The sequence below is a fragment of the Lemur catta genome, chromosome 7 (assembly GCF_020740605.2).
Source record: "Lemur catta isolate mLemCat1 chromosome 7, mLemCat1.pri, whole genome shotgun sequence".
NCBI classification, from domain to species: domain Eukaryota; kingdom Metazoa; phylum Chordata; class Mammalia; order Primates; family Lemuridae; genus Lemur; species Lemur catta.
This window is the reverse complement of record NC_059134.1, coordinates 106,064,062-106,088,178: the sequence shown is the minus strand read 5'-3', so window position 1 is coordinate 106,088,178 and position 24,117 is coordinate 106,064,062. Positions and strand designations below refer to the sequence as shown.

Below are 24,117 nucleotides of genomic sequence, written 5' to 3'. Positions count from 1 at the left end.
TCGCCCCCCGCCTCCCCATGCCCTGGAAAATTTCTGGGCACTGAAGACCCCTGGCCCGGGGTAAGGAGGAAGGAGGCCCACCCCGGACCCCAGGCCTGAGCTAGCTCCGGCTGCTGCCCTTCAGATCTGGAGCCCAGGCAGGCCTGGGGAGGGGCCACAAGGCTTGCCCCCAACTCTGCCTCCCAGCCCCCTGCCAGGGCCGGGGCTGGGCCTGGGGGGCTCCCCCGGACTCTCCCAGCTCCAACCTCCCTCCTGAGTGGTCCCGGCTTGGAGCACTGCACCTCCTCCTGGGAGAGCTGCCTGCGCGGAGGACAGGTGTGTGGGAGGGCTGCCCGCGGGCCTGGGGCTGCGGCTTCCATCCCGTGGGCTCCCAGCCCCAGAGGAAGGCTCCCCAGGGGCTGCCCGCTCTCCCCACGGACTCAGCCCCGCCCTCCTGCAGCACCTGGAGCTCAGAGGGCCTCCAGGGACAGGTGGCCCAGAAAGGGCCCTGCCAGGCACCCCCTAGGCCATCCCTGCCCTTCCAGACTCAGCCCAGCATATGGTGCCGTGGGAGGTGTGGGGGGGCAGGGGCTCAGCTCGAGGGGGAGATGGCAGGGCACATGCAGAAGACCCACGTCTGCCTTGGTTCTGGCACCTTCCAGAACGGGCCAGGGGTGGGAATGCCAGGCAGGGAAGGAAGGGAGTTCCAGGAGGCAGAAGGGCCTGGGCCCCCACGGGGTGCCGACTTTGCCTACATGTGAATGGTTCCTTGTGTGGGGGGAACAGACTGCAGGTGCAGGTTCCAGGTTGTCCAGGTAGACGGGGACAGCCTGAGCGGGCAGCCAGCTTGTCTGGGGGGCAGGGCTCCTACTTTCTGGGTGTGGGCATGGGGCAGGGGCTGAGGCAGCGGGGGCTGGCCCCAGGGAGGGGCCTGGGCAGAGCCGGGGGTACCGGGTTGGACTTGCTGGCTGACAGGCCCATGGGGGCGTCCCGAGTCAACCCCACGGTGAACTGGGTTACAGCTCCGTCCTCACCCCGCAGTGTGGGGTGAGTCCTGCTCCCGGGGTTCCCTTAGCAACTCCAGAGAGTCCCTGCAAAGCCACAGGCAGCCCTGTGGAAATGCCGTGCCGCGGCCCCCAGGGTCCAGGACACACTAGTGACCCATAGGCTGGGCAGCCGGGGCAGGGAGCCAGCGCCCCAGGGAAGGAGCCGCGGCCACCTGTTGGGCCCAGGAGGGCAGCAGAGACCTGCCCAGTGGGAGGGGCCGGTCCTATGCGGGGGGGTGGCAGCCCACCCTCAGCCTGGAGTGAGACGCTGTCCTGAGCCCCCTACAGGCTCGTGTCCTGGCCCTTGTGGGCAGCGTGGGGGTCTCATCTGCCCCCTGCAGCCCCGGTTGACCTTGCACAGCCTTCCTGGGGATCCCCGGGCAGGGGCTTCCCAGGCACACGTCCCCTGCCTGGCGCTGGGGACTTCTCTCCCCGCAGATGGAAGACCCCGTTCCCTGAGTCACCCTGTGAAATGAGAGCCTGCCCGCCCTCCGGGTCTCGGTTTCACTCTGAAAGGTCAGCCGCCTCTTCCTCTGCACGCAGCGGGGGTGGGGCTGTCCGAGGGCCGAGGAGCAGCCCCCAGCTCTCCGGCTGGAGCCCCCCCAAGACCCGGGGCAGGAGCAGCCGCAGACCCCAGATCTGCACGAAGACGCCGCAGGGTCAGCAGGGTCAGCTGTGTCTGCCACAGGCAGCCTTGGCTGTGCCCCTCCTGCCGCCCGTGTGGACAGCTGGGCAGGGTGGCTAAGGATGGGGCCGAGGAGGAAGGCGGGTGCCCGCCAGGCTGCCCACGCCGTGCCCTTCTATGGGCATGAGGTGGCCGGGAGGCGCACGGAGTCCGGGGCTGGAGGCAGCACGGCGGGAGGGGCCGATTCTGAGCCGGGCGCAGCTGTTGCCCGATCACCTGCTGGTCCACCCCGTGGCCCATCTCCCCGTGAAGGATGGGGCGCACACCCGGAGTGGGGCATCCTCCGACCCCTCCCAGGGGACAGGCCCCAGGGAGCCTCTCCGAGGGGCAATGTGGCCCCACGGCCCAGCCAGGCACACGCACGCTGACCCGGCCCTGCCGCAGTGGCCCCTGCTTAGCCTGTGCTCCACCCACATGCGGGTCCCCACAGCAGCACCCCTGGCACGAGCACCCAAAGGGGACTTGGCCCCGGGAAGGCCGAGGTGCAGCCGGCCTTCCCCTCCGCCCCACACGCGAGTCCCGACGCCTCTGCCATCTGTGCTAGCCCCGAGGACTTCATCATGGGCTCCGTGGGGCATCGTGGCCACCAGCTGCCAGCACGAGAGCCACCGCCAGAACCGCCTGTGCAAGACAGCCCAGTGGCTGCTCAGGCAGGGCCCGCACCGAGCCTGAGCCCCAGCGCAGAGCCTGGAGGTCACCTTCCCCCAGGCGGCCGAGCCTTTGCTCTGAGCCTCTCTGCTCGCGCGGCCAGCGTGGCTCTGGGCGCCTTCCCTCCCCTACACCCGGCAGCAGCCCCCTGTCCTGTCCTGGGTCTCCGTCCCCACCCCAGGCTCCTCCACCCCAACCGCCAACACATCCCCCTCGCCCCTCAGAGCCCTGCCTGGCCCCAAGCTCCGACCACGCCCATCTCTCCTGGGGCAGCTCGCCCTCGTGGCGTGGCTCAGCCTGAGTGCCTGCCCGGGAGGGCTCTCCCCGTGGGGGACCCTCTGCCACGACCCTAGCCCAGGCGTGGGTGCCCGTGGCTCCATGGCGCACAGCTGCCTCCTGAGAAGGCCTCCAGCCAGGCTCTGGCCGGGCAGTCTGTGGCCCCTTTGCAGACAGCCCCACACGGCCTCTGCCCCCACCCTCCTCACGCCCCCTCGACTGGCAGCGCAGGGCCTGGCACCCAGCACGGCGTCTGCTGGGATCCCGGTGGTCTCCATCACCGCAGGCTGTGGGGTCTAAGGCCCAGCAGCCCCTGTGAGCCAGGCTTGTGGGGTGGCCAGGGGCCACCTCCCCAGTCCACCTCACCTCTTCCCTTGGCCCCCTTAGCGTGTGGCCCCCACTTTTCCCCGCAGCTGTCCGGCCGTGTCCTGGGCTTAGGACCCCACCGTGGGGAGCGGGGCCCAGGAAGACCCCCAGCCACCTGTCCCACTGGGTAGCCAGTCTCCGTGGTAAGAACTGCCCTCGCGCGCACTCCGGAAGAGGCGCAGGTGCCAGGTGTCGCCGCGGACCCTTACCCCAGCAACTCCTCCTGCTCCTCAGAGCCGGGGTCGTTCGGAGCCTCCGCCATCAGCCTGCGTGCGTCTGGGCCCCACAGGGTGCTGGGCCGGTTCCGGTGTGGCTGCGCGGCTGTCGGTGCTTCCTGGGGTGGCCGGCCGGGCCCCCACCTCCCGCCGGGTTTCACTTCCCCTTCCGGCTGCAGGTTGAGGTTTGGAACCTACGGGACTCGGGCTGGGTGTTGTTTTTGAATCTGTTGCTGCAAGAGGAGAGGAAAGAACCGAAACACCAAACCACCCATCAGGAAGCGTTAAGCAAGTCTCAGGGCCTGGGGTGACAGGGCAGGGGCCAGGGCAGAGGAGGGGTCAGGCAGCTCCGCTCGGCTCTGGGGGGACCCCACGACGCTCCTCCTGGGCCCCTGCGGGCAGCGCTGGTGGCCAGGCTCACTTGTGCACGGGGGGCTCTCCCGGCAGCATCCGCGTGGAGTGTTCGGGCCTCTTCGGAGGGAGTCCCCCGAGGCCCGTCTTCTGCACGCGCTCCCAGAACCTGGCGGGACCTCCACTCAGAGCCTGGGGGCCACGGCCTTGGGCACTCCATGAAATGCTCCCGCGTCCTACACATCTGGTGTCTTCCCTGCGCTGTCCGGCGCCCTTTTCCCATTCCACGCGGCTGGGCAGCTGCCTCGTCTCTGGGGGGCTCTCCCAGCCGGCGTTGGCAGATGCAGGGCTGGATTGGGACCCTTTGCTGTCCCCTCGCTATAGGGGTGGCCAGACAGGTGCGCTGGCATCATAAGGAGAGATGGCGGCTATGGGCCCAGACCCCAAAGCCGGGGAGCTGGGGCTATGGTGTCACAGGGGCAGCCCCGGAGGTGATAGAGGCTGCTCTGGCCGAGTCCCTCTGCCCGGGGGGCGGGAAGCAGCAGGCCCCGGCGCCATCTTGCCATGCCCTGGCCAGTGGGTAGACCTGGGGAATGCAACTGGGAAGGACTTGTAGGGGTCCCCAGGCAAAGAGCAGGGGAGAGAGCCCAGGGGCAGGGAAGGCTGCAGGTCCCAGGGGTGTCTTCCATCAGGACCCTGCCACCTGGGAGGCAGCAAAGCCCACCCTGCCCTCACTCGCTGAGAGCAGTGAGCAAAGACGGAGGGAGGAGGGTCCCACCCCAGCAAGTGTGGGGCATCCTGGCCTGGGCCTCCTGCCTCCTCCTGTGTCCCCTCCCCAGGAGCCCCTCGGGGCCTGGCGGGCAGAGCAGAGGCACGGGCAAGTCTGGTGGCCCTCAGCTTGCGTCTGAGACCACCCTGGGGTCTCACCACCGGGCCAGGAGCATCCGCACCGGGGAGAGCCACGCCCCTGCACCCTCCAGCTCCAGAGGCCTCCTCGGCGATTGTCATGCCCGGGCGACCACCCTCGGGTCCTTCCTCCAGCAGGAAGAAGGTCCCGCCCTCCTGGCTGGGAAGCTCAGGGCCACGCCAGGAAGAGGGAGGCATGGGGTCCTACCCTGGCGTCCTACCCTGTCCTGAAAGTCCCAAAAGTCACTGCCCAAAGGCTGGACCAGCTGCCTCGTTTTCAGGGGACAAAGCAAAATGAAAATGCAAGACTCTCTGGTTCAAAATATAAGAATTTCAGGAGGGAAAGATGGGGCATGAAACCAAACTCGGGCCCTCCAGGCCCACGGCACTGGGTCTGCCCGGAGATAAAATCCAATCCACAGGCCTGGGGTCAAGGTGTGACCTACCCCAGGGCCCTCGGAGGGTGTGTCCCTGCCCTCTGCCTGTCCCCATCCTCCACGGCCGGGGCAGGGCCTGGGCCCCTGTTGTGGCCGGGTTGCTGCCCCAAATTTCCCGTCTTGAAGCCCTAACCCCCAGGACCTCAGAATGTGACCGTATTTGGAAACAGGGCTGTTTCAGACGGCATTGGTTAGGGGTGAGGTCATGGTGCCGGGGTGGGGGCGGGGCACAGCTGGTGTCCTTACAAAAAGAGGAAATGTGGATACGTGCACACAGGAAGGACACACATGACGATGAAGGCAGAGGTTGGGGGACCCCAGAGATGGCCAGCGAGGCCCGGTGCTGGGGAGGCCTGGGACAGGCTCTTCCTTAGGGCCTCGGAAGGAGCCAGCCCTGCCCACACGTGGCCCCCAGAGGTGTGGGGTGAACGTGTGCTGTTCATCCGCCCAGGGCGTGGCTCCTTGCTACGGCCCCACAGGACAGCAACACGGCAAACGGGCCCCAGCTCCTTCCGGGGCCCCCGAGTGGGGAGAGCCCCTCCCGGCCTCCAGGAGAGCCAGGTGTTATGGAGCAGCCCACACTCAAGGCTCTGAGGGCTCTGGGGGCCCTACGGAGGGGGTGCTGGGGGCCAGGACGCAGCTGCCCCTCCCCGGGCCCCTCCACGTCCCCGGCAGATGGCAGAGCAGTGCCCTCCCTCCGGCGCCACCTAGGGAAGTGGAGCCAGGGCGAGGCACGCGCCGGGCTCTGCCTGAGCGCCCTCCCTGGGCACTGCCTCCTCCCGCCACGCGTCCATCCTGCCGTGCAGTGCTCAGACTCCTGGCGCTGCCCCGCCTCACCCCCCGCCTCACCCCCCACCTGGGCCGAGCTCCGCTCCTGCCTGGCCCGGCCGGCGTGGGCAGTGGCAGCGTTCTGAGGGGACCATGGGCAGCCTCCACGCATCTGAGAGCGTGTGGCCCCCGCCGGGCAGCAGGTTGGCTGGGAACAGGCCGTTTGTCTGGGGAGCTGAGAGTCACCAACAGTCAGGCGCGTGACCCTTTGCTCGCCTGGTGTCGTTTGCTCCTGACACGCTAAGGGAAGTGCATGGAACACGGGCCGTGTCCTGCCCGTCATCTGTCTCCAAATCTGGCACAGGGTCCAGCAAGCAGTGCAGGGACAAGTGACCCACCGAGTCACGCAGTGAGTTAGCTGGGTGCAGAGGCCCCGGGTTCTGCCGGAGGACCGAGCCGAGGGGCCTGTGCCAGGTGGGTGGGGCCGAGGGGCCGCAGGGGGTCTCCCCGGGTGCTGCCATCTCTGGGGTCTCCGACTCCCGGCGCTGAGCGGAGGGTGGGCTGTGCCAGGTGCAGAGGTGAGGGCCGGGAGTGGGCTGGGGAGGTGGGGAGCTCTGGGAGCCCAGGGGGAGACAGAGCGGCCCCCACAGGCCAGGGGTCCAGGTCCCACCAGGGAGCCAGGCGGGGCCACCCCCGCGGAAGCAGAGCAGAGCGGAAGCAGGCTGCCGTGCTGTGGTTTGAACATCTGTTCCCCAAAATCCAGCTGTTGGCACTTCAGCCCGGCGTGATGGTGCAAACAAGCAGGGCGCTGGGAGGTGACCACATTGGAGGGCTCCGCCTCACCCCCGGGGACTGGGGACGTGACCTCCTCAACAGGCTCGAGGGACCTGCTGGGCCTCCCCGGGCTCCCACCTCTGTGCGGACACAGCAGCCGGGACCCTGGGGGGACAGAGGCCCTCGCCAGACACCGAGGCTGCACACATTGACCGTGGACTTCCAGCCTCTAGAACTGCGGGAAATAAATTTGTTCTTTATAAATTCCCAGTCTCGGGTGTTTCGTCGCGGTGGAAACCAGGCCTCTTCTGGATGCGGTGGCTCCACCCCACCCGAGGGACACGGGGCTGTCCACAGGCCAGTGAGGGCCCAGCGCCTGGAGAGGACACCCCTGAGGTCGAGGGGTGCACCTTGGTGGCCTCAAAGTCAGGATGGGCCCCCAGGGAAGGCGGTGTGGGGCCGGCGTGGCTGGGCAGGAGCAGGGTGAGGCTGGGCTTCGGAAGGGGACGGCCTGCAGGCTGCACAGGGGCTCCTGGAACGGACGCAGTATGTCCGATGTCGCCACGGCATCCTCCGGAACCTCGGCTGGAGCAGCCCCGGGGCCAAAGCCAGCCTGCAGAGGTCTGAGCAGGGCCCCAGCCGTGGCACAGAGGCAGGGTCACCACTGGCCAGGCCATCGGGCGTCAGTGGTGTGGCTCTTCCAGGGGAGCGTGATGGGCCCGGCGCTGGGCGGGGGTGGCCCCAGGAAGGGTGGGCGCAGCCCAGGCCTGCAGGGGGAGGGCGGGCGTGGTGGGAGGACCGAGGGAAGGGTGAACTGAGGGTCCCCGGCGCTGGAGAGAGACGGACGGCCTTGGGACCGCGGTGTGCTGAGTCTGTAGTTTAAACACGCACACGCTGGAGCCCTGGGCATGTGACTGTATCTGGGGATACAGCCTTCAAAGAAGTAATTAGGTTAAAACGAAGTCACCAGGGAGCGATCAGGACACGGGCACACACAGGACCTGGGACAAGGGGAGAAAGGTGACCACCTGGCAGCCAGGGAGAGAGGCCACAGGAGGAGCCCGCCCTGCGACCCTTGACCTCTGCCTTCCAGCCCCAGGATGGAGAGAACCAACCTGTTGTTGAAGTGGCCTTGTTCTCACTGCAGTCCAATTCTGAGGCTGGGGGGCTGGGTACGGGGACATCCTGGGACCCCAGGCTCCTCCTCCCTGAGCACCTGAGTCCCAGCTGGTCCTCTGTGTCCAGCTGGCAGGGGGAGAGGCAGACCACGAGGACGGCAGGGGGGTTGCGGGGCCAGGCCTGAGTGCACAGATGCACACGTCTGTGCACCTGTCTGCCAGGTGTGTGCCCCAGTGCCAAAGGAAGCAGCGTGAGAGCGGCCTAGGAGACCCGCAGTGCGGGGGAGCAAAGCCGGGTGCTGTTGCAAACAGAGTCCCGGGCAGGAGGCGCTGGCAGCGGCACATGGGGCTGCACGGGCCCCGCACAGGGGCTGCTCCTGCTGGAATCACTCCCGTGGGCGCACAGAGGCTTGGTGGGTTTGCCACGGGGGGCAAGGCCCTGGGGTGGTGCACGCTCCCTGCACGCGACCCGGTGCTGCTCAGCCTGCCCCCCACGGGCCACGGGCTGCCGGCAAGCTGGGGATCCGGCCTGGGCCCTGCCACGAGAGCAGAGAGCATGAGGAAGAGAAGAACACCAATGGGGCCGGGACAGAGACGCGGGTCGGACAGATGCCAGGGGAGGGCCGAGCTCGATGTTCGACGTTCGGGCGCCTCCCACGCAGGGTGAGAGGTTGGCAAGTGGAGGGCAGAGGGAGCCACAGATTCTGGGACAAGTGAGGGCACTTGGGGGACAAAGGGGCCGTGTGGGAAGACGCTCAGTCTGGAAGTTTCCCCGAGGAGAGGACAGGCCAAGGGTACAGCGGTGGGGTCAGAGAGCCTGGGTATATCGTTCCGGCTTCTTGGTGGGGTCAGAGTGACCTGCGTGGAGGCCAGGAGGACGCGGGCCAGGGGTGTGGGCCACTCTGGGAGGAGGGGTCCTGTTGTTGGGTTCACCCGATGACCTCTGGTTTGAGGTGGGGGAGCCCGTGTTGTTTGGGGTGTGAGGGGAGAGATTTGGGGGCCTGGTGGAGGGGGCACCGGGTGGCAGGACCGGGCTGATGCCTGTCTGCCCAGCCTGGCTCTTTCCCGGCGCTCAGCAGCCGGCTGGGGCCGCTCGTGAGCCCAGCCCGAGGGCCCAGACAGTCCCACGGAGCCGGGCGGGGTGGGGCCAGGCTGATGGCAGAAGCCCAGGGGTACAGGCAGGGCCCCAGAGGGGCATAAGGTCCCAGGTGGGTGACAGGTCAGGGAGCAGCTGCCCTTCCGAGGGCGGGCTCTCCCGGGGCCCTGGTGGGACCGGCTCACACAGAGTCAGGGCAGGGGCGTCGGCGCTGAGAGACGAGGGCCGTGACAGAGACCAGGACGGCTCAGCCCCCGCGGCCACCTGTGGTCATGCAGGGGCCAAGGTGCTTGTGGGAGGGCAGGACACGGCCCTGGGAGTGAGAAGGGCGCACGCGGTGAGTGGTGGCAGAGCACGCAGGCCCTGTCCTCGCCCTGCACACCAGGCCGGACTCCGCGGTGCTTCCCTACCCGTGGCGGGTGGGGGTGGGCAGCAAACCAACGAACAGACCAGCCAGTGGCAATGCCAGGACATAACGGGAGAGCCACCGAGACGGTGGCTCGTGAGGGACGAGGGGCTCTCGCAAGGCCTCCCAGGGGAGGGGACTGCCTTGGCCCCTGAAGGGTGAGCAGGGGGCCGCCGCGTGGGCAGCCTGGAGGACTTTGGCGGCCTGGGGCTGACTTCCGGTGGCTGGGTGGTCCGGGGGCCAGTGGGCCCTGCTCTGGTGGTCCGGTGGGGGAGCAGCCCACGCCCTGGCCCTCCCACGGCCACCGGGCTGGAGCGGAGCTGGGGCTCCGGGGCTGCTGGCGAGAAGGGGAGGCGGGAGGAAGGGTGAGCGGGGGCTGCTGAGGGGCAGACAGCGACCGGCCAAGGCGGGTCTGGGTGCAGACAGAGCGGGCGCTTGGGGATCCAAGAGGACCAGAGCTGGACAGGCACCGAGTGAGGCTCGGTCCCCTGGGGCCCCACTCCCGCGGCTGGGTGGAGGTGGGCAGGCCTGCCCCGCACCCGCCCGCCAGGATCCGGGCGGCAGAGTGGCGTCTCTGCGACCTCTGGAGCTGCCCCGGGGCCAGCCCCCCCGACGCTGCAGGGGCGCCCGCCGCCCACCCTGGTCTCCCCCACGCTCCTGGCGCCTTTCTGCCCTGTCAGCCCCTGACATCCTCCCCGGCAGCTTCTGTTGTTTTTTCACGTCATCTATTTTTGCTTAAGAATTTTATTGTTTTAACATTGGGAGAAAAGTTTAACTTTGGGGGAAATGATTTCAAGCTTACAGAAAAGTTTCAAGAATAGGAATAGTATGGCGTCCGCGGCACGCGCCTCGCCCCGCGGGCAGCCACCTCAAGGCTCGCCCTGTCTCTCTGTCTCTCTTTGTCTCTGTCTCTCTGTCTCTTCCCTCTCCCCTCCTCCCTCCTTCCCTCGCAGCCTTCATGGTCTGTTTCCTAAAGACGCAGCTGCCCTCCTGCCCAAGGCCACACGTCAACTTCAGCACGTCAGCCTCCAAACGCTTTTATCTAATCTACCAGTCCCTGTCCTTGAGGCTGCTCCCATTACTTTATTTATTACTTTATTTTTGTTCTGACCACTCATGCACTTTCCGGCATAACAAGACGTGTCAAGGGCTCTCCTAGTGCCCCCACCCCCGCCCGCCATCCGTGCTGTCCCAGGAGCCCTGCTCCCCCCCAGAGGAGACGGGCCGGTGGGCGCAGGTGGGCGCCGGTGAGCCCCTCCCTGCTGGGGTCTCCGCTTCTCAGAGCGGGCAGCACTGCTGCGCCCAGCCCCCGCCTCGCCCCAGCCCCAACCCGGGTCTCCAGCAGCCACAAAAGAGCCCCCAAGAGTTTCTTCCATGTCCTCCCTCCTCAGCCACCACGTCTGCCCTTCCCCAGCCCCCTCTGCCACAGCCGGGACAGGTGACCTGGGGCTTGGTTGCTCCCCGGCCAGCTCTGCAAGGTCCACAGGGTACCCACACCCCTGCGGGCACCTGCCCCTTGCAGGGCCTGCTCAGGCTCCCTGTCCCCTCAGCCACCAAGGCCTGGGACCTGCCGTCCAGTATCTCCCCCCACTGTGACCACGCTTCCACCCCATCCCCTCTCCAGCCATCCCCTCTCCAGCCGCCTGCCTGGCTCCACCCTGCTGGGCCTTTCTAGAATGCAGAGCTGGCCAGGGCGCCCCGTGCTGGGCACTGGCTGCCCCATCAGGAAGTGGCTGTCCAGCCCTCACTGCCTCTTTTGCTTCATTCATTCATTCACCGGAAGAGGCGACAAAGCCCCAGACCTCCACTCCCGAGCCTGAGAGCTGTGACCCTCCCCCACACCTGCCTCTGCCCATTCCGTCCCTGCCACCCCAGAACCACAGTCTGGATTCTGCGGTGACATTTCTTTGCTTGAAAAAAACAAAAGGCAGCTTTCCCCCGGCCTGGGTCTGGCTAACCCTGGCAGAGCGGAGCCAGGCCTGGCGTCCCTGCCCGCCCACCTCTGCTGCCCTCGTGCCCCCGGGTTAGAGTCCGGTCCCTGTCCTGGTGGGCACGGTCCCTGGAGAGCCGCCGGTTCTCCTCGCTGGGCCCACAGCGAGGTCCCCTGCTGCTGGCTGGCACTCAGGCCAAACCACGGGCTGCTCCTTGATGGCACCATCCATGCCGCCGGCTCAGCTCTGCACGGGACGCAGCCAGGCCTGGAGCATGCCCGTCCCTCGCACTCCAGCTCCCTGGACCCTCAGTACCCGACCCAGGCCAGTCGTGGGCCCCACTTCCCCGTGTCTCCCCAGCCCTGCCCCGCGCACGCGGCCAGGCCTTCCCTGCGGCAGCCGGAGCAGGCAGCCGGGCACATGGCAGAAAGGCCAGTCGGGGGGCTCCAGCTGCAGACCCCCGAGCTGTGGGAAGGAGCAGGCTGGATCCAGAGCGGGGGGGCCTCGGCACACGGTGAAGGCCGTGCTGAGCACCGGAGGCCATCAGTCCCTGCAGGCAGCCCAAGGCTGAACTGCAGCTGCTCTTCCTGCCTCTGGCCCCGAAGATCAATCGCTGGGACCTCCGGAGAGCAAGGACAGTGCTGGCGGCTTCCCCGCCACAGATCTGAGCCACGCAGCCTTGGCGGCCCCTGCGTCATCCTTCACGGAGGGGCCGATAGCCCGGCCTTGCTGTGACAGGCTTCATCCGGGCCTGCTGGGACAGGTCTTTGATGGTGCAGTGAGGCTGGGGTCTTGGGCCGACCAGAAATGAAACTCATAGACCCCACAGGGCCCAGTTTGGGGCCAGGTTGGGCCTGGCACCAGTCCTGCCTGGGAACATGAACCCCAGCCACTGCCCGGTGGGCACAGATGCCCCTGGGAGGACCCCTGTGGGCCCCATGGGGGGTCTGGGGTCTGAGGCCGCTGGGAGGTCTGGAGTCTGGCTCTGAGGCCAAGGGCCTGAGCCTGCCCAGTGCTCTGCGTCCCCACTGTGGTGGCAGTGAGGACTGGAGGCGTGCCAGCCCCAAGCTCCATGCTGGCCCCCAGCCTGGCACTGCCAGCCAGGCCCTTCCCCGACTTGGGCCTCAGTGCCCAGGGCAGGGGCAGATGTGGAAATGCCAGGTGACCCAGGGTGCAGGGGAGCCCGGGAGTGGCACATGGCACCGCAGCCTGGGACTGTGCAGCCAGCTGGGCTCCGACTTCCAGCCTCAGGCTGGGTTTCTGTGGAGGGGCAGCCTGGCAGGAGCAGGGGCTGGACTTGTGTCCCACGGCGCGGGTCTCTCTGGACCCCTGTGCAGGGGGAGCAAGGAGCTCGTCTCGGGGGGCCGTCCCTCAGGCCTGACCAGCCCAGCGCCGTCTGCCTCCCGGGCCTGCGGTGCTGGGTGCGTGGGCCCAGGTGACCCTGGGGCAGCTGGGGCAGCTGGGGCAGCTGGGCCTGACCCCTGACATAGCAGCCACTGTGGGGCTTCCTGGGCTCCCCTCAGTCCCCAGCCCCAGGCCCCCCCCCCGGCTCCCCAGCTGCTGACCACGCCGCCGGCTGCGAGCCCAGAGCGTGGCAGCGGGGAGGTGGCCTGGGAGGCACTGGCAGAACCAGACCAGTCACAGGGGTTCGAATCTTTATTGACAGTGGGGGGGCCGGGCCTCCCCCTCCCCGCCTGTTCTGCGGGGGGCACGGGGCGCGGGGCGCGGGGCGGATGGCCTAGGACTCGGTCTCGAACATCTTCTTCCTGCCCTCCATGCCGGACTTCTCCTCGATGTTCTTCCTCCAGTCACCCACGTCGCGCAGGTCCCGCTCCTGGGGGCCGCAGAGGGCTCAGCCCACCCACGCCACACCCCGGGGCCGGCCCCCCGCAGCCTCAGTGTCCCCCAGACACGGGCCACGGAGTCCCCCCACCAACCCGCCGGGCCATGGGGGCACGGGGTCCTGCCGCGGGCGCACCTTCTCCGTGTCCTCCTTCTTGACCTGCTTCAGGTTGGCCCGTAGGTCCATGCACACCTTGTGCTTGGAGCCCAGCAGGGCCTTGAGCATGGCGTCCGCGGACATGCGCACCCTCCGCAGCGGCGGCCGCTTGAACTTGCCCCGCAGGTCGAACAGCTTCTGGTTCATGTCCTCCAGCTGCAGGGGGGAAGCCGTGGGCACCCGGCTCTGGGCCCTCACCTCCTCCCCACGCCCCTCACCTCCTCCTCCCCACGCCCCTCACCTCCTCCTCCCCACGCCCCTCACCTCCTCCTCCCCACGCCCCTCACCTCCTCCCCACGCCCCTCACCTCCTCCTCCCCACGCCCCTCACCTCCTCCCCACGCCCCTCACCTCCTCCCCACGCCCCTCACCTCCTCCTCACGCCCTCACCTCCTCCCCATGCCCCCCACCTCCTCCTCCCCACGCCCCTCACCTCCTCCTCCCCACGCCCCTCACCTCCTCCTCCCCACGCCCCTCACCTCCTCCCCACACCCTCACCTCCTCCTCACACCCTCACCTCCTCCTCCCCACGCCCTCACCTCCTCCTCCCCACGCCCCTCACCTCCTCCTCCCCACACCCTCACCTCCTCCCCACACCCTCACCTCCTCCTCCCCACGCCCCCCACCTCCTCCTCCCCACGCCCCTCACCTCCTCCTCCCCACGCCCCTCACCTCCTCCTCCCCACACCCTCACCTCCTCCCCACACCCTCACCTCCTCCTCCCCACGCCCTCACCTCCTCCCCACGCCCTCACCTCCTCCTCCCCACGCCCTCACCTCCTCCTCCCCACGCCCTCACCTCCTCCTCCCCACGCCCTCACCTCCTTGCCGCTCTTCTGCACTTTCACCTCCATGTCGTACTTCTCCTCCTCGGCTGCATCGATCTTGGCGTGCAGCTGTTTGCAGAGCTCCTGGGGGCGGGCACAGTGGGTGGGCGGCTGTCCCCACACCGGACAGCCACGGTCGCCCACCCTGCCCTGACCCCGGCATGCCTCTCGCCAAGTGGGGAGACAGCAGCAGCAGGCCGGGCTGCGGAGTGGCGGGGTGGGTGTACCTGCACCTCGGCCATGGAGCCGGGGATGTGCAGCGGGGGGCAGTGCTCCGACAGGTAGTTCTGCTTCTCTGCCTCGCGGCGGCCCTCCTCCTTCTCCAGCTCCGTGGCTGCAATCTGCAGCATCACGCTCTGCGGGGCGAGGGTGGTGAGGGGCCGCGCCGCCCCTGCAGACCCGCCCGCAGCCCCCGGAGCCCACGCCTACCTTCAGGTGCTGTCTCCGGGCCGTGATGGCCCTGTTGCGCTTCTGCAGGGCGGGGAGAGGGCAGAGTCAGGGCCCGGCCTGGACGCCGCCCGCCCCGCACCCTCCATGCCCCCACAGGCCGGGCCCCTGCCCGCCAGGCCTCGCTGCAGACACGGTGCTTCCTGGTGGGTGGCACTTTGCCCAGGTGACGCAGTGAGGTGAAAGGACTGAGTCTGGGGCCACAGGGGCAGTGGGTGGGGACTGTGGGGTGAGGGCTGGGGACGCAGAAATCAGAAAGAAGAAGCCACTCGCTGTGACCAGGCCCCAGACGGCCACTTCCTCTTTCAGCCTGTCTTGGCAGACGGGTGGGACACTTTCATGGTGGGGGCTGGGCCATCTTTTCTGGGCCTCAGGGCTTTGAGGCTCTGACCTCTGACCTACGCATCCCCACTCTGTCTCCTGCCCCCCAAGCAGGTACTCACCTCATCACTGTCCCGGGAGGGAGGACAGGGCAGGGGGGAGAGAGAAGAGAGAGGTAAGCGCCATGGCCGAGGGACAGATGGGCTGTGTGGGGGGCTGCTGGGGGAGGGGCCGCGGGGACCCCGCCAGGGACCACTTACTCTCCCATCCTGAGGTCCTGAGCTGAGAGCCTGCGGGGAGAAAGGCAGAGGCGTCGGGCGCTGGGCGTGGATGCCACCCCGGGTGGCGAGAGGGCAACCAGCCCTGCCCTGCCCCCACCTCCGACCTCCTCAAGGGCACTCGATGTCTTGGAATTCCCCGGGGTGAGAAGTAAGAGGAGAAAGTGTTCCCAAAATGTCCCAGGCGGGGCCTGAGGAGCTGCAGCTGTCCCCAGGGGAGGGAGGGACCGGCCAGGGCAGGTGGCCGCAGCGACGCTGTTATTTTTATCTCTGCTCCTTTGGCTTCGGGCCTAAGTCCAGTAAGAACATCACTCCCCAGTTTGGCCTGGGGGCTCAGGTCCTAGGGTTGCTCGGCCCGAAAACTCCTTCCAGGGTCCCCAAAGGTGAGGCCTGGCCGTAAGGTGCTCGCCAGGACCCTGTGCCCCCAGCCGCCCCTGCGCCCACTTTTCTCTCCAGCCCAAAGAGGCCCCCAGAGAGGGCTCTGGCAGCAGCCCCCAGGCCCCCAGACCCCTTGCTGTGGGAAGCCCCCTGCGAGCGAGTGGAGCACAGCCCGTCCCCGGCCTCGGCGGCCGGGCTGGCCTCACCTAGAGCCCGGGCGGCAGTGCTGGGCGCAGGGTCGGTCGGCAGAGGCGAGATGGCCGGGTGGGCCCAGGGAGGGGTATAAATGGCCTCCCCCAGGCTGGGCCCCTGCTCAGAAAGGGCATGGAGCCCTCCTCAGACCAATGGGGGCACAGACAGCCGAGAGGCCTCCCCACCTGCCCGGCCGCGTGCCGCCGTCCAGGCCAAGAAGTCTTGGGGGGGGCGCGGTTGGGTTGCTCTATTTAGAGACCGGTGACGCGTCCGAGATGCCTCCCTGGTCCTTGCAAGGAGCCCGAGGACAGCTGTGAGGCTCCGGTCCTGGCCCCAAGGAGGCTCACGGCTCGGGGCTCAGAGGTCACTCCTCGAGGCCCGTCCAAGTTGGTGTCCAGCCTGTCTCCTGCCTTGGCTACCGAGCCTCGCTGTCCCTGGGCACGGCAGCAGGCTCTCCCTGCTGGGCCCTGCTATCGACTGTCCTCCTGTCAGCAAGCCCCTCTCGGGTCAGGCCCAGACCCCCCAAACACGGCCTCCCCGGCCTGCACAGCGTGAACCTGTCTTCCCCCACCCCTGGGAGCAGGATCGGGGGTGGGGCCGGCCTGCCCCGAGACCCCTCACCTGGGCAGCTCGGACACACGTCCTCGCACCCAGGGACAGCGGCACCGCCGGCCCGGGAACCTCGCTCTGACCCGCTGGGGCTCGGGCGCCTGGCTGCCAGGGCGGGCCCACCCCCACGGGTGCCCACCCTGGAGAGGCATCGGGCTGTGACTTGGCGCCTTCTCCCGGGGCTCTTGGCCCCAGCCCTGCCTGCTCCGAGGCCATGGGGCAGATCAGAGGAGACACGCGGTGCGGGAGCCCAGATGTGTGGGGACGGGGAGGCACATCCGGCCAGGGCTGCACCCCCCAAGGCCCTGAGCCGCTTCCGAAGGTGTGCAGTGCCCCCTGCTGTCCACACAGGGGAGGCCCCGCAGTGGCATCCGAAGCTGCTAGGGTCCCTCCCCCACACTGTGCCCTGCTGCAGCCCACCTCCCGCCTCTCCCGTGGGGGCCGGAGGGGTTAGGACTCCTGCGGGGTCCCCCTCCACCCAGGGGCCAGCACCGGTCAGACACCGGGTAACCTGGGTCTGGACAGGGGCTGTCATGCGGAGGACGGAGCCCCGGCCCTGCCACCATGTCCCCACGGGGCTGGAGCGGGACACGCACGGCAGGAGAAGGCGTTTATTGCAGCGGGTTCCCCAGGGCAGCATGGACAGCGCCCACGGCTCAGCCTGGGGAGACTGAGGCACAGGGTGCTTTCAGGAGTGAAGCAAGGGCAGGCGCGGGCGGGGCTGCGGGGCCAGCACAGTCCACCTCCCTGGCGGGCTGCAGGCGGTGCCATTGGGCCACGGGCCGCCGGGCGTGGGCCAGCATGTCTGCCCAGTGCTGCAGGGGCTGGCCCGAGGCGCGGGCACCGAGCAGCACCTTGCCCACGGGCTCGGCCCAGAGCTGCGGGCCGAGGGCCCAGATGGTCAGCACCAGGTGCATGCTCTGGGCAGGGGCAGGCGGGCAGGCCGGGCGGGAGAGGAAGGCTGTGGTCAGTTCGGGCCGACAGGGCCCCCCCCGCTGCCCTGCTCCCAGTGCCCACCTGGACCTGGCTGACGGGCAGGAGGAAGGTGAAGGCCTCGTTGAAGTAGGGGCTGGCAGAGCCCTTCCTGGCAGACGTCCTCCTCTTCTTCCACTTCCTCTGCTCCAACATGAGCTGGACCTTCACATAGGGCTCTGGGCAGGTGAGGCGGGACGGAGGATGTTCCAGGCCCGAGGGCCGAGCAGGGGCCCTGGCCCTCTGTCCCCCGGCTGGGCAGGGGCGGGTCTCACCTGTCAGCCCCGGACGCAGGCCCCGGGCCTCCAGCACCACCACGGACAGCCGGCCGGCGCCGGGCACGTACTGCAGAGGCAGGCACAGCTCCCCCAGAGGCTCGGGCTGCGGGCGGCAGGGGGGGCTCAGCCCAGCAGGGGCCGTGTCTGCCAAGCGGGACGTCAGGCCTCGGCCTCCCCGGTGGCACGTGGGGCAGGGTCCCTGCGGGCCCCACCTCAGGGCTGCAGGCTGGGCTGGGCCTGGCAGTCAGCAGCTCACCTCGGTGGTGCCGGGCGGGCCCAGCTGGTACCAGCGCTCCAGGACGTGCTGCAGGTCCACGGCGCCTAGGGGCAGGCTGAGCGCGCCCAGGGGCTGGTGCCCAGAGAAGCGCTTGAAGTCCAGCAGCTGCACCTGCAGGGTGGCCCCGGGCAGCTCTACCTGAGGGCAGCGTGTGAGCCGGGCGCACGCCTCGGCCCCGGCCCTGCCAGCAGCCCAGCCCAGACTCACGTGGAAGCAGCAGGTTTCATTGAACATGGGGCAGAGGACGCCTCGGTGCACTTTCGTCTCGTGCCAGCGCCCAGCCTGGGTGGAGATGCTGCACGGGCATAGGGGTCTGCCGTGCCCGCCGCCTTCAGGTCAGCCGCCTGCTTCAGGCACACCCTGATCTGGGAGCCAGTGGGTGGGCTCAGACCAGGGGCTCTTCCCCGGCAGCCCCCCGACACCCAGGGCACAGCACTTGCCCTTCACCGGTCACCCCTCCGGAAACCCGAGGAACCGCTGGGCCTGCGCGGTGGGCCCCTCACCTCCTGGCCTCCACAGTCGTACTCCAGAGACAGCTGTAGGTGCCCCCACTGCTGGGGCTCCCCGGGACTGGACCCCAGGTCATCCACATCCGGCTGCACCTGGGGTGGGTGGGGACATGGGTGACAGGTGCTGCTGGCTCCATGTCCCCTTCAGAGCCTGGGTTGGCAGCTCCATGAAGTGCCAGGCCACCAAAGGGCTCACAGCCTCAGCTTAGCTCTGTGAGACCGGCCAGATCTGCCCCAAGCATGGTGTCTCTTATACCACTACTTCTCAAGAACCTGCTGTGGCTCCCCACGGACAAACCTCTGTGTCTTTGCTGCCTCCCCTCCCCCTGCCTGCTTCCCCTGCCAGGAAGGCCCCTCCTGTGCCTGCCTCTGGGGAGGTCTGGCTGCCCCTGGGCTGAGCTCGCCCCGACCACCCTAAGCTGCCCTGAGCTCCCGAGTCTGGGCCTTGAGCTGCCCGCAAGCTCGGCCCTGGAGGCGCCTGTGCCTGCTCCTCACCGGGTGGGGCCCAGGCCCACGGCCTCCTTGTCTCTGGGCTCCTTCCTGCGGCGGGGGCGGCAGATGGCACAGAGGAGGCAGGAGGCAATGAGGACGGCAGCAGCAAGAGTGACGATAGCCAGTGCCCAGTGGGGCCCTGGGGACAGGGGCTGAGATGCATCTGTGGATGGAGCCCCTGCTTGGCCGTGCCCCCCTGGCTCCCCAGGGGTCCCGAAACTCACAGGGTGTCCTGGCAACTAGGTCCGGAATGAGCCCAGGCACCCCCGTGGTGCCAGCTGGGGCCAGGGTGCTGTGGGCGTCTGGTGGGCGCCCCATCTTCCCCTGCTGGCTTGGAGGAGATGGCCAGGGAGGCTGGGTCACCTGAGGGGACGACCCCAGGGTCCTGCCCGCTGCCCCATCTGCCGGGCAGGAGGCAGCCTGGGGTGGCCAGGGGTGGCCGGGGTGCACATTCAGAGTGGCAGGAAGCCGGCGGGAGGAGGCACCAGGCCTGGGCCGAAGCAGCAGCCCAGCAGCCAGGCCCTCGCTGCACGCGGAGCACCCCTCCCTCGTTGCGGGAAGCCCCCTTCTTCAGGAAGCCCCTCCCTCCCTGCCCCTCTCTCCTGGGGCAGGGACCTGGGGGTCCCACCTCATCGCTGGGGGTCTCCTCTCATTGGGGTTCCATCACATCACATCCCCGCCACACCCCAGGCCCACCACCGTTAGCCGCACAGGTGCAGCGTGTTCGCGGAGGGCCCAGCCCAGGCACCGCGTGGGAGCGTGAGGCTGGGCTCTGTGGGGGTGGGGGGTGCGCAGGTGGGGCGGCTACGGCTACGGGGCCGGGTGGCAGCGCCTCTAAGCAAGCCCAGGCCCAGCTGAAGATACGTTCCTGGCCGGGGCGCAAGGTCAGCAGCACCTGGGTACCAGGGCCAGGTGGGGGCAGGCAGGGCAGGGTAGAGCCAGGAGCACCCAGAACATTCCTCCAGACTGACTCAGGGCCGCCCAGACTTGCTACCTGCCTGCTGGGCCACCCTTTGACATACAGGCGGGGAGAGGGCGGGAGACTCACACCCTTCCTTCCTGGGTCCTGGGACAGGAGCTCACCTGGCCGGGCTGGCTCCTCCCACCCGCAGGCTGGAGGCCAGGTGCCTACCGGGGCTGGTGCCACACGGGGCGCACGGACCCTCTTCTCTGCCTCCTACTCCAGGAGTAGCGGCCAGGAGTCCCCATTCCTCCAACTGGGGGTCTCCCCGCTCTGCCCCCGAGAACCTGCGATCCTTCTTGCCACGTCTGGGGTCTTGGGAGCCCAGACCAGGGCCACATCCCCTCACCCCCGAGCCCCCAGTGTGGGGCAGAGCACGGAGAGAGAGAAAGGGACCCCTCCCCCACACAGCATCACTGCCCCTCACCCCCGTGGGCGGGGGAGGCAGCTGCAGCCCCAGAGCCAACCCATCCCCAGGGCTCAGCGGAGGGGGGCTGCAGCGCAGGGGGGGAGGGGGCTGCAGCGCAGGGGGGAGGGGGTGCCCAGGTCCCAGCAAACCTGCAGACCAGCCCGCCCACCCCGCGAGGGGCACCGTGCACGTTGTGCCGAGGTAGCACGGCAGTCCCTGTTCGTGGTAAGCAGACCGAGCCTGGCAGCCCCGTGATGGGGCTCCTGAGGCCGCATGGCCAGGAGCCCAGCCTGTCCCCGGGGCAGACGGGCCAGGCCTGGCGGTGCCACAGGTACAAAAGGGATGCGGAGGGCAGAGCCGGCTACCCAGGCTGCAGCCTGTGTGCAGGGCCCCCGCTCAGAGGCTGCGCACTGTCATTCTGCACGGGGCCCCGCAAATCACGTAGCTGCTCCTGGTCAGGGGCCCCCTTGGGTGAGACCCCTGCAGAGGGAGGGTGGGTGTCAGCAAAGCTGGATGCCCCAGGCAGCCCCTGCCCACTGGGGACGCTCCCAGGGGGCTGGCACCCCACCGTGGCTGGCAGAGCGCCCCTCGTGGCGGGTGACAGAACAGGCCGGTGGGACCTCTGAAGGTCCCGCAGGGTCCCTGGGGCCAGATTCAAACAGGCCACGGCTCCCCCCATGGGATTTAAAGTCAGCTTTTCCTTTCTGAAATGCCAGAGCCTGCCTGTGTCCTGGGACTAAGTAGCTTCATTCGAGATTTTTATGGTCGAGAACTCGGGGTCAGTTTTCCATGCAGAAGCTCCGTCTGTGTGTGTGCAAGCGTGCCTGTGCGTGTGCAAGCAAGCGTGCTGTGCCCTCCGCTCCTGCAGGCTAACAGGGCAGGGAGGAGAGGGGACCGCTGCGCGGCACTGCCGGTCAGTGGGACTCCTGAGCCAGCCTGGTGGGCAGTCCCCAGGGGACCACGGGGGCCTTGGAAGCTGGTCCTGGAGGGTCCCAGGACCTTGGGGACGCTGGACGCTGGCCCTGGGAATGCCAGGCCTGGGGAGGTGCCGGTGCCTCAGGACTTCCAGGTAAAGCTCGGCAGGCATGCGGCCACCAGGTGGCGCCATCTGCTCCGCGGGACTTACCAGCAGGTGAGTCCCGCCTCCAGCCTGCGGTTCGGGGAGGGTGCCGGGAGGGTGCCGGGAGGGTGCCCTGGTGACCCGGGCAGAGCAGACACCGAGACACAGCACTCAGGCCCGGAGAGGCTCTGGATTCCTGCCCACCCCAGGGGCGCTCAGCCCTCCTGCCCGGACAGCCTCGGCAGCTGCCACCCCTGGGGAAGCAGGCAGTCCCTCCTGCTGTCTAGCTTTGGTTGTGTCTCCCGTGGCCGTGCTGGGAAACCCGCTTGAGGGGTTAGCACTGTTGTCTCCCAGGGAAAGGAGACAGCGTCCTTGCTGACTCATGCCCCCGGCCAGCCACCCTGCGGCTTCTCAAATCCAGTTACCTCTCCCCTCCCGGCAGGGCGGCCGGGCCACAGGCAAGCTTTGCTCCAGCCGTTCCTCCCACCTAGAATGTCCCTCTGTGTCCCCAGCCTGCTCGCCCTTCAAGACCTGTGTGAGCCCCACCTTCTCCAGGGGCCCCCCTCATCCAAGCCCCATGCCTGCTGTGACACGTGTGCCGAATTCCAGCCTGGTTAACCCCCCAGTCCGAGCCCAGCTCCCCCCCTCGGGCTTCCTGGAGCCCACGCCTGGCACGTCTCGCGGGCTGGGGGCTCGCTCCCTCCTCGTCCGTCTCCCCGGGATTCTCCGTGCTTCAATGGGAGCGAGTTTCCGTGGCCCCTCCCTCTGGAAAAGCAAGGCTCCCCCAAGGATTTGGGGTGCAGCACGCTCACCTGATGCCCACACTGGGTGTGGCCACCACCAGGCCCTCCTCTCAGACCCTGGAGCCCAGAGGACAGCTCTGCCTCTGGGGACTGGGACGTTCTCCGTGGGGCCGGGGTGTGGGGGCGGGGCTTCGGGGAGCCCCACCTCGGGCGGAACCGCAGGCCCTCGAGGGCAGGGCACTCCCCTGGCAAAGAAGTTCCCCCGAGGGCCAGGGCTGGTGTCCGGCTCGGCCCACCTCCAGGGTTCTCTCGGGTGGGGGTGTCTTCGCCCTACTGAGCTCTGTAAGGAGAGGGTGGGCCCTTTCGGGCCGGCCTTTGTTGTGTGGGCGGCCAGACTGGCCAGGGTTTGAGTGGGTCGGGCACCCCTGGGAGGGTTTGGAGGACAGCAGCTTCCGGGGCTGCTGGCTCCAGCGCAACCCAGCACGAGCAGGAGGGACCGAGTGGCCGCTGCAGGCAGCTGCTGGCCCGACCTGCCCCAGAGGCGCTGGGGGCTCTCGCGGGGCCCACCTCTGCTCGCAGGGCACAGAGAACCTCCTCAGGCCCTCACACCTGGGCCTTGGCCTCCTGCTGGGCTGACCCGTCCCTCAGTGCTCATCCGGCGGCCCGGAAGTCCTCACTGCAGTCTCACTTCAGCGTCTCTTGCTTTAACTGGACCCGGAGCAGGGCCTGTAATCGTAGCTCCCTCGCGCTGCTCTGGCCAGTCACTCTGGTCCAATCGCCCTGGTCAAGTCCCTCCTCTGGGCCTGATTCCGAGCAGCCTTTCCGTGCCAGGGTGTCCCCTAACCCCTTATCTGCACCGGTTGGTCAGACGTGGGCTGGTTAATGCTTAACAGGAGAACCTGTCCCACCAGGGCCCGGCCACAGGGCTGGCCAGGCAGGACTGCCGGGAGACACAGCCCAGGCACCAGGATGTCTTCGTGCCCAGCAGGGGACAAGTGGGCATGCATGTGCATGTGTGTGCCGTGCTGGTCACCAAGGGCTCCTTCCGGTGTGTTCCATGGGCAGGACCTGCCCTGGCACAGTCTGGGGGCAACAGAGGGAGGGTGGCGGGGGGCTGCCAGGGCGTGTAGGCGAGCAGGAACACGTGGTGGGGGCTCTGTGCCCCGTGCGCTCTCCCCGCGGCTGTGTGGGGCTTTGTGCCTCCCCGGGACGTGGGCGTCTCCATGGCGAGACGGTGTCTGAGGTTCCCGGGCAGGAAGGAGAAAACCAAACAGAGCTGGCAGCCCGAGGCCAGCCGCTTGGGCCCCAAGACGGCGGCTTGGCAGCCGCCACCCCCACAGAGACCCTGGTGGGGCCCCTGGACGGGGAAGCTTCCTCTGAGGCCGCCCGGGGCATGTTTGAGGTTGGACCGCGCGGCAAACGCCGGCTCGGGGAGCCGTGAGCTGCTGGCACACACGGGAGACGTGCGGGGTCACCATGTGCTCTCCCCGCCCCCGCTGACCTGGCCGCTGCACCCGCCCGGTGGCAGCGTCCTTGCCCCACGCCCAGAGCACCTGAGCAGCCTCCTCCCCACACGCCAAGCCTGGGAGTCCGCTCCCCTTAGTCTGCATCCTGGGGCTCCGTTCTGTCGTCACCAGGGTGCCTGGACACCCACACCCCACTTGTTGGACCCTCTGAGCCCCCCGACATGTCGCACGCAGGCCGCGTTCCCTGTCCCTGCGGCATCTCCAGGCGTCTCACCCTGTGTCTTTCGTTCCTGTCACCCACCCTGCGCTGCCCAGGCAACCGGGGCTCTGCGCTGGGCCCCCACCCCGCTCATCCAATGTCTGGATCCCTCACCCCGTTTGTCCAAGTGTGTGAGTCCCTGAACCCGACTAGTCTGAGCATCTGGGTGACTGCACCCCACTAGCCTGAGTCTCCGGTCCTGTACCCACCGTCACCTTAGGGTCTCCAGCCTGGGTACCCTCCATCCTCTGAGCGCTTGCAGACTGTTTTTGGGGCTCTGGGTCCTGCACCCCATTGCTCGGAGGATCCGGGTGGCTTCTATCCTAGCTTGGCATTGCTGTAGCCCGAACTCAACTCACGGGAATGCCCGGATGGTGGAGAAACTGGGCACGTGGTGCCCCCCCCGTATGAGTACCGGGGTGACACGGACCCGGGCACCCAGGATCGGAATCCCTGGCCCTGCGGGACTCGGTGGCTCCTGTCCTGCTTCCGGAGGGCCGGCTGCCTGGTCTCCAGTGCTCTCAGCATGGGGGCGGCTGGGCCACCACACAGGTTTCTGGGTGATGCCTGTCCCGACTCCTCAGGGGGCCTGGGCAACGCTGCGTGTGCCTGCAGAGGTGCACCCTGGTCCTGCGGGTGG

At 68.4% G+C, this 24,117-nt stretch overlaps 4 protein-coding genes across 8 annotated transcripts in view; all 4 read right to left on the bottom strand.

Moving 5' to 3' along the window:
- The window catches only part of LSP1 (lymphocyte specific protein 1), a 32,753-nt gene extending 29,333 nt beyond the window's left edge, over nucleotides 1-3,420 (bottom strand). The window contains exon 1 of one of the 2 annotated variants that reach the window (XM_045558441.1): nucleotides 3,210-3,420. In XM_045558441.1, coding sequence (XP_045414397.1) covers nucleotides 3,210-3,262 — 53 coding nt within the window. In that variant the 5' untranslated portion in view covers nucleotides 3,263-3,420. The remainder of the gene's footprint in view (nucleotides 1-3,209) is intronic. The other variant, XM_045558442.1, reaches the window with a different exon arrangement.
- Nucleotides 3,421-12,640: 9,220 nt separating this feature from the next.
- TNNI2 (troponin I2, fast skeletal type) lies at nucleotides 12,641-15,682 on the bottom strand. 3 transcript variants are annotated; one of them, XM_045558437.1, is made up of 8 exons: nucleotides 15,628-15,682; nucleotides 14,855-14,884; nucleotides 14,717-14,723; nucleotides 14,256-14,297; nucleotides 14,054-14,182; nucleotides 13,821-13,910; nucleotides 12,981-13,157; nucleotides 12,641-12,836 (listed from the first exon to the last, which is right to left on the bottom strand). In XM_045558437.1, exons 2-8 carry the CDS (start codon nucleotides 14,860-14,862, stop codon nucleotides 12,741-12,743), a joined length of 549 nt encoding a protein of 182 aa, XP_045414393.1. In that variant the 5' UTR covers nucleotides 14,863-14,884; nucleotides 15,628-15,682; the 3' UTR covers nucleotides 12,641-12,740. The 3 variants fall into 3 exon arrangements, with proteins under 3 accessions (XP_045414393.1, XP_045414392.1, XP_045414394.1); XM_045558436.1 differs by lacking the exon at nucleotides 15,628-15,682 and adding an exon at nucleotides 15,457-15,501; XM_045558438.1 differs by lacking the exon at nucleotides 15,628-15,682 and adding an exon at nucleotides 14,973-14,988.
- Nucleotides 15,683-15,849: 167 nt separating this feature from the next.
- Nucleotides 15,850-17,867, bottom strand: LOC123642907. Of its 2 annotated transcripts, XM_045558434.1 has the most exons (5): nucleotides 17,786-17,867; nucleotides 17,558-17,689; nucleotides 17,299-17,404; nucleotides 17,069-17,202; nucleotides 15,850-16,721 (listed from the first exon to the last, which is right to left on the bottom strand). In XM_045558434.1, the coding sequence occupies exons 1-5, from the start codon at nucleotides 17,810-17,812 to the stop codon at nucleotides 15,858-15,860; spliced, it is 1,263 nt and encodes a 420-aa protein (XP_045414390.1). In that variant the 5' UTR covers nucleotides 17,813-17,867; the 3' UTR covers nucleotides 15,850-15,857. The 2 variants fall into 2 exon arrangements, with proteins under 2 accessions (XP_045414390.1, XP_045414391.1); XM_045558435.1 differs by lacking the exon at nucleotides 17,299-17,404 and having other exon boundaries at nucleotides 17,069-17,188.
- LOC123642909 (synaptotagmin-8-like) lies at nucleotides 17,851-18,990 on the bottom strand. The gene is made up of 4 exons (XM_045558439.1): nucleotides 18,804-18,990; nucleotides 18,583-18,718; nucleotides 18,082-18,180; nucleotides 17,851-17,943 (listed from the first exon to the last, which is right to left on the bottom strand). The coding sequence occupies exons 1-4, from the start codon at nucleotides 18,895-18,897 to the stop codon at nucleotides 17,928-17,930; spliced, it is 345 nt and encodes a 114-aa protein (XP_045414395.1). The 5' UTR covers nucleotides 18,898-18,990; the 3' UTR covers nucleotides 17,851-17,927.
- Nucleotides 18,991-24,117: the final 5,127 nt, after the last annotated feature.

Excerpts from the sequence above, each read along its gene's own strand:
- LOC123642907 (XM_045558434.1), bottom strand. The coding sequence starts at position 17,812 with ATGTTCAATGAAACCTGCTGCTTCCAC. Across the intron at positions 17,405-17,557 it reads GCCCGCCCGGCACCACCGAG|CCCGAGCCTCTGGGGGAGCT; the intron begins GTGAGCTGCTGA and ends TGCCGCCCGCAG. Across the intron at positions 16,722-17,068 it reads TGCCCGTCAGCCAGGTCCAG|TCTCCCCAGGCTGAGCCGTG; the intron begins GTGGGCACTGGG and ends CCTGTGCCTCAG.
- LOC123642909 (XM_045558439.1), bottom strand. The coding sequence starts at position 18,897 with ATGGGGCGCCCACCAGACGCCCACAGCACCCTGGCCCCAGCTGGCACC. Across the intron at positions 18,719-18,803 it reads CCTAGTTGCCAGGACACCCT|GGCCCCACTGGGCACTGGCT; the intron begins GTGAGTTTCGGG and ends CCCTGTCCCCAG. Across the intron at positions 18,181-18,582 it reads GTGGGCCTGGGCCCCACCCG|GTGCAGCCGGATGTGGATGA; the intron begins GTGAGGAGCAGG and ends CACCCACCCCAG.
- TNNI2 (XM_045558437.1), bottom strand. Across the intron at positions 13,158-13,820 it reads TGCAGAAGAGCGGCAAGGAG|CTGGAGGACATGAACCAGAA; the intron begins GTGAGGGCGTGG and ends TCCCCCCTGCAG. Across the intron at positions 12,837-12,980 it reads AGAAGGAGGACACGGAGAAG|GAGCGGGACCTGCGCGACGT; the intron begins GTGCGCCCGCGG and ends TGCGGCCCCCAG.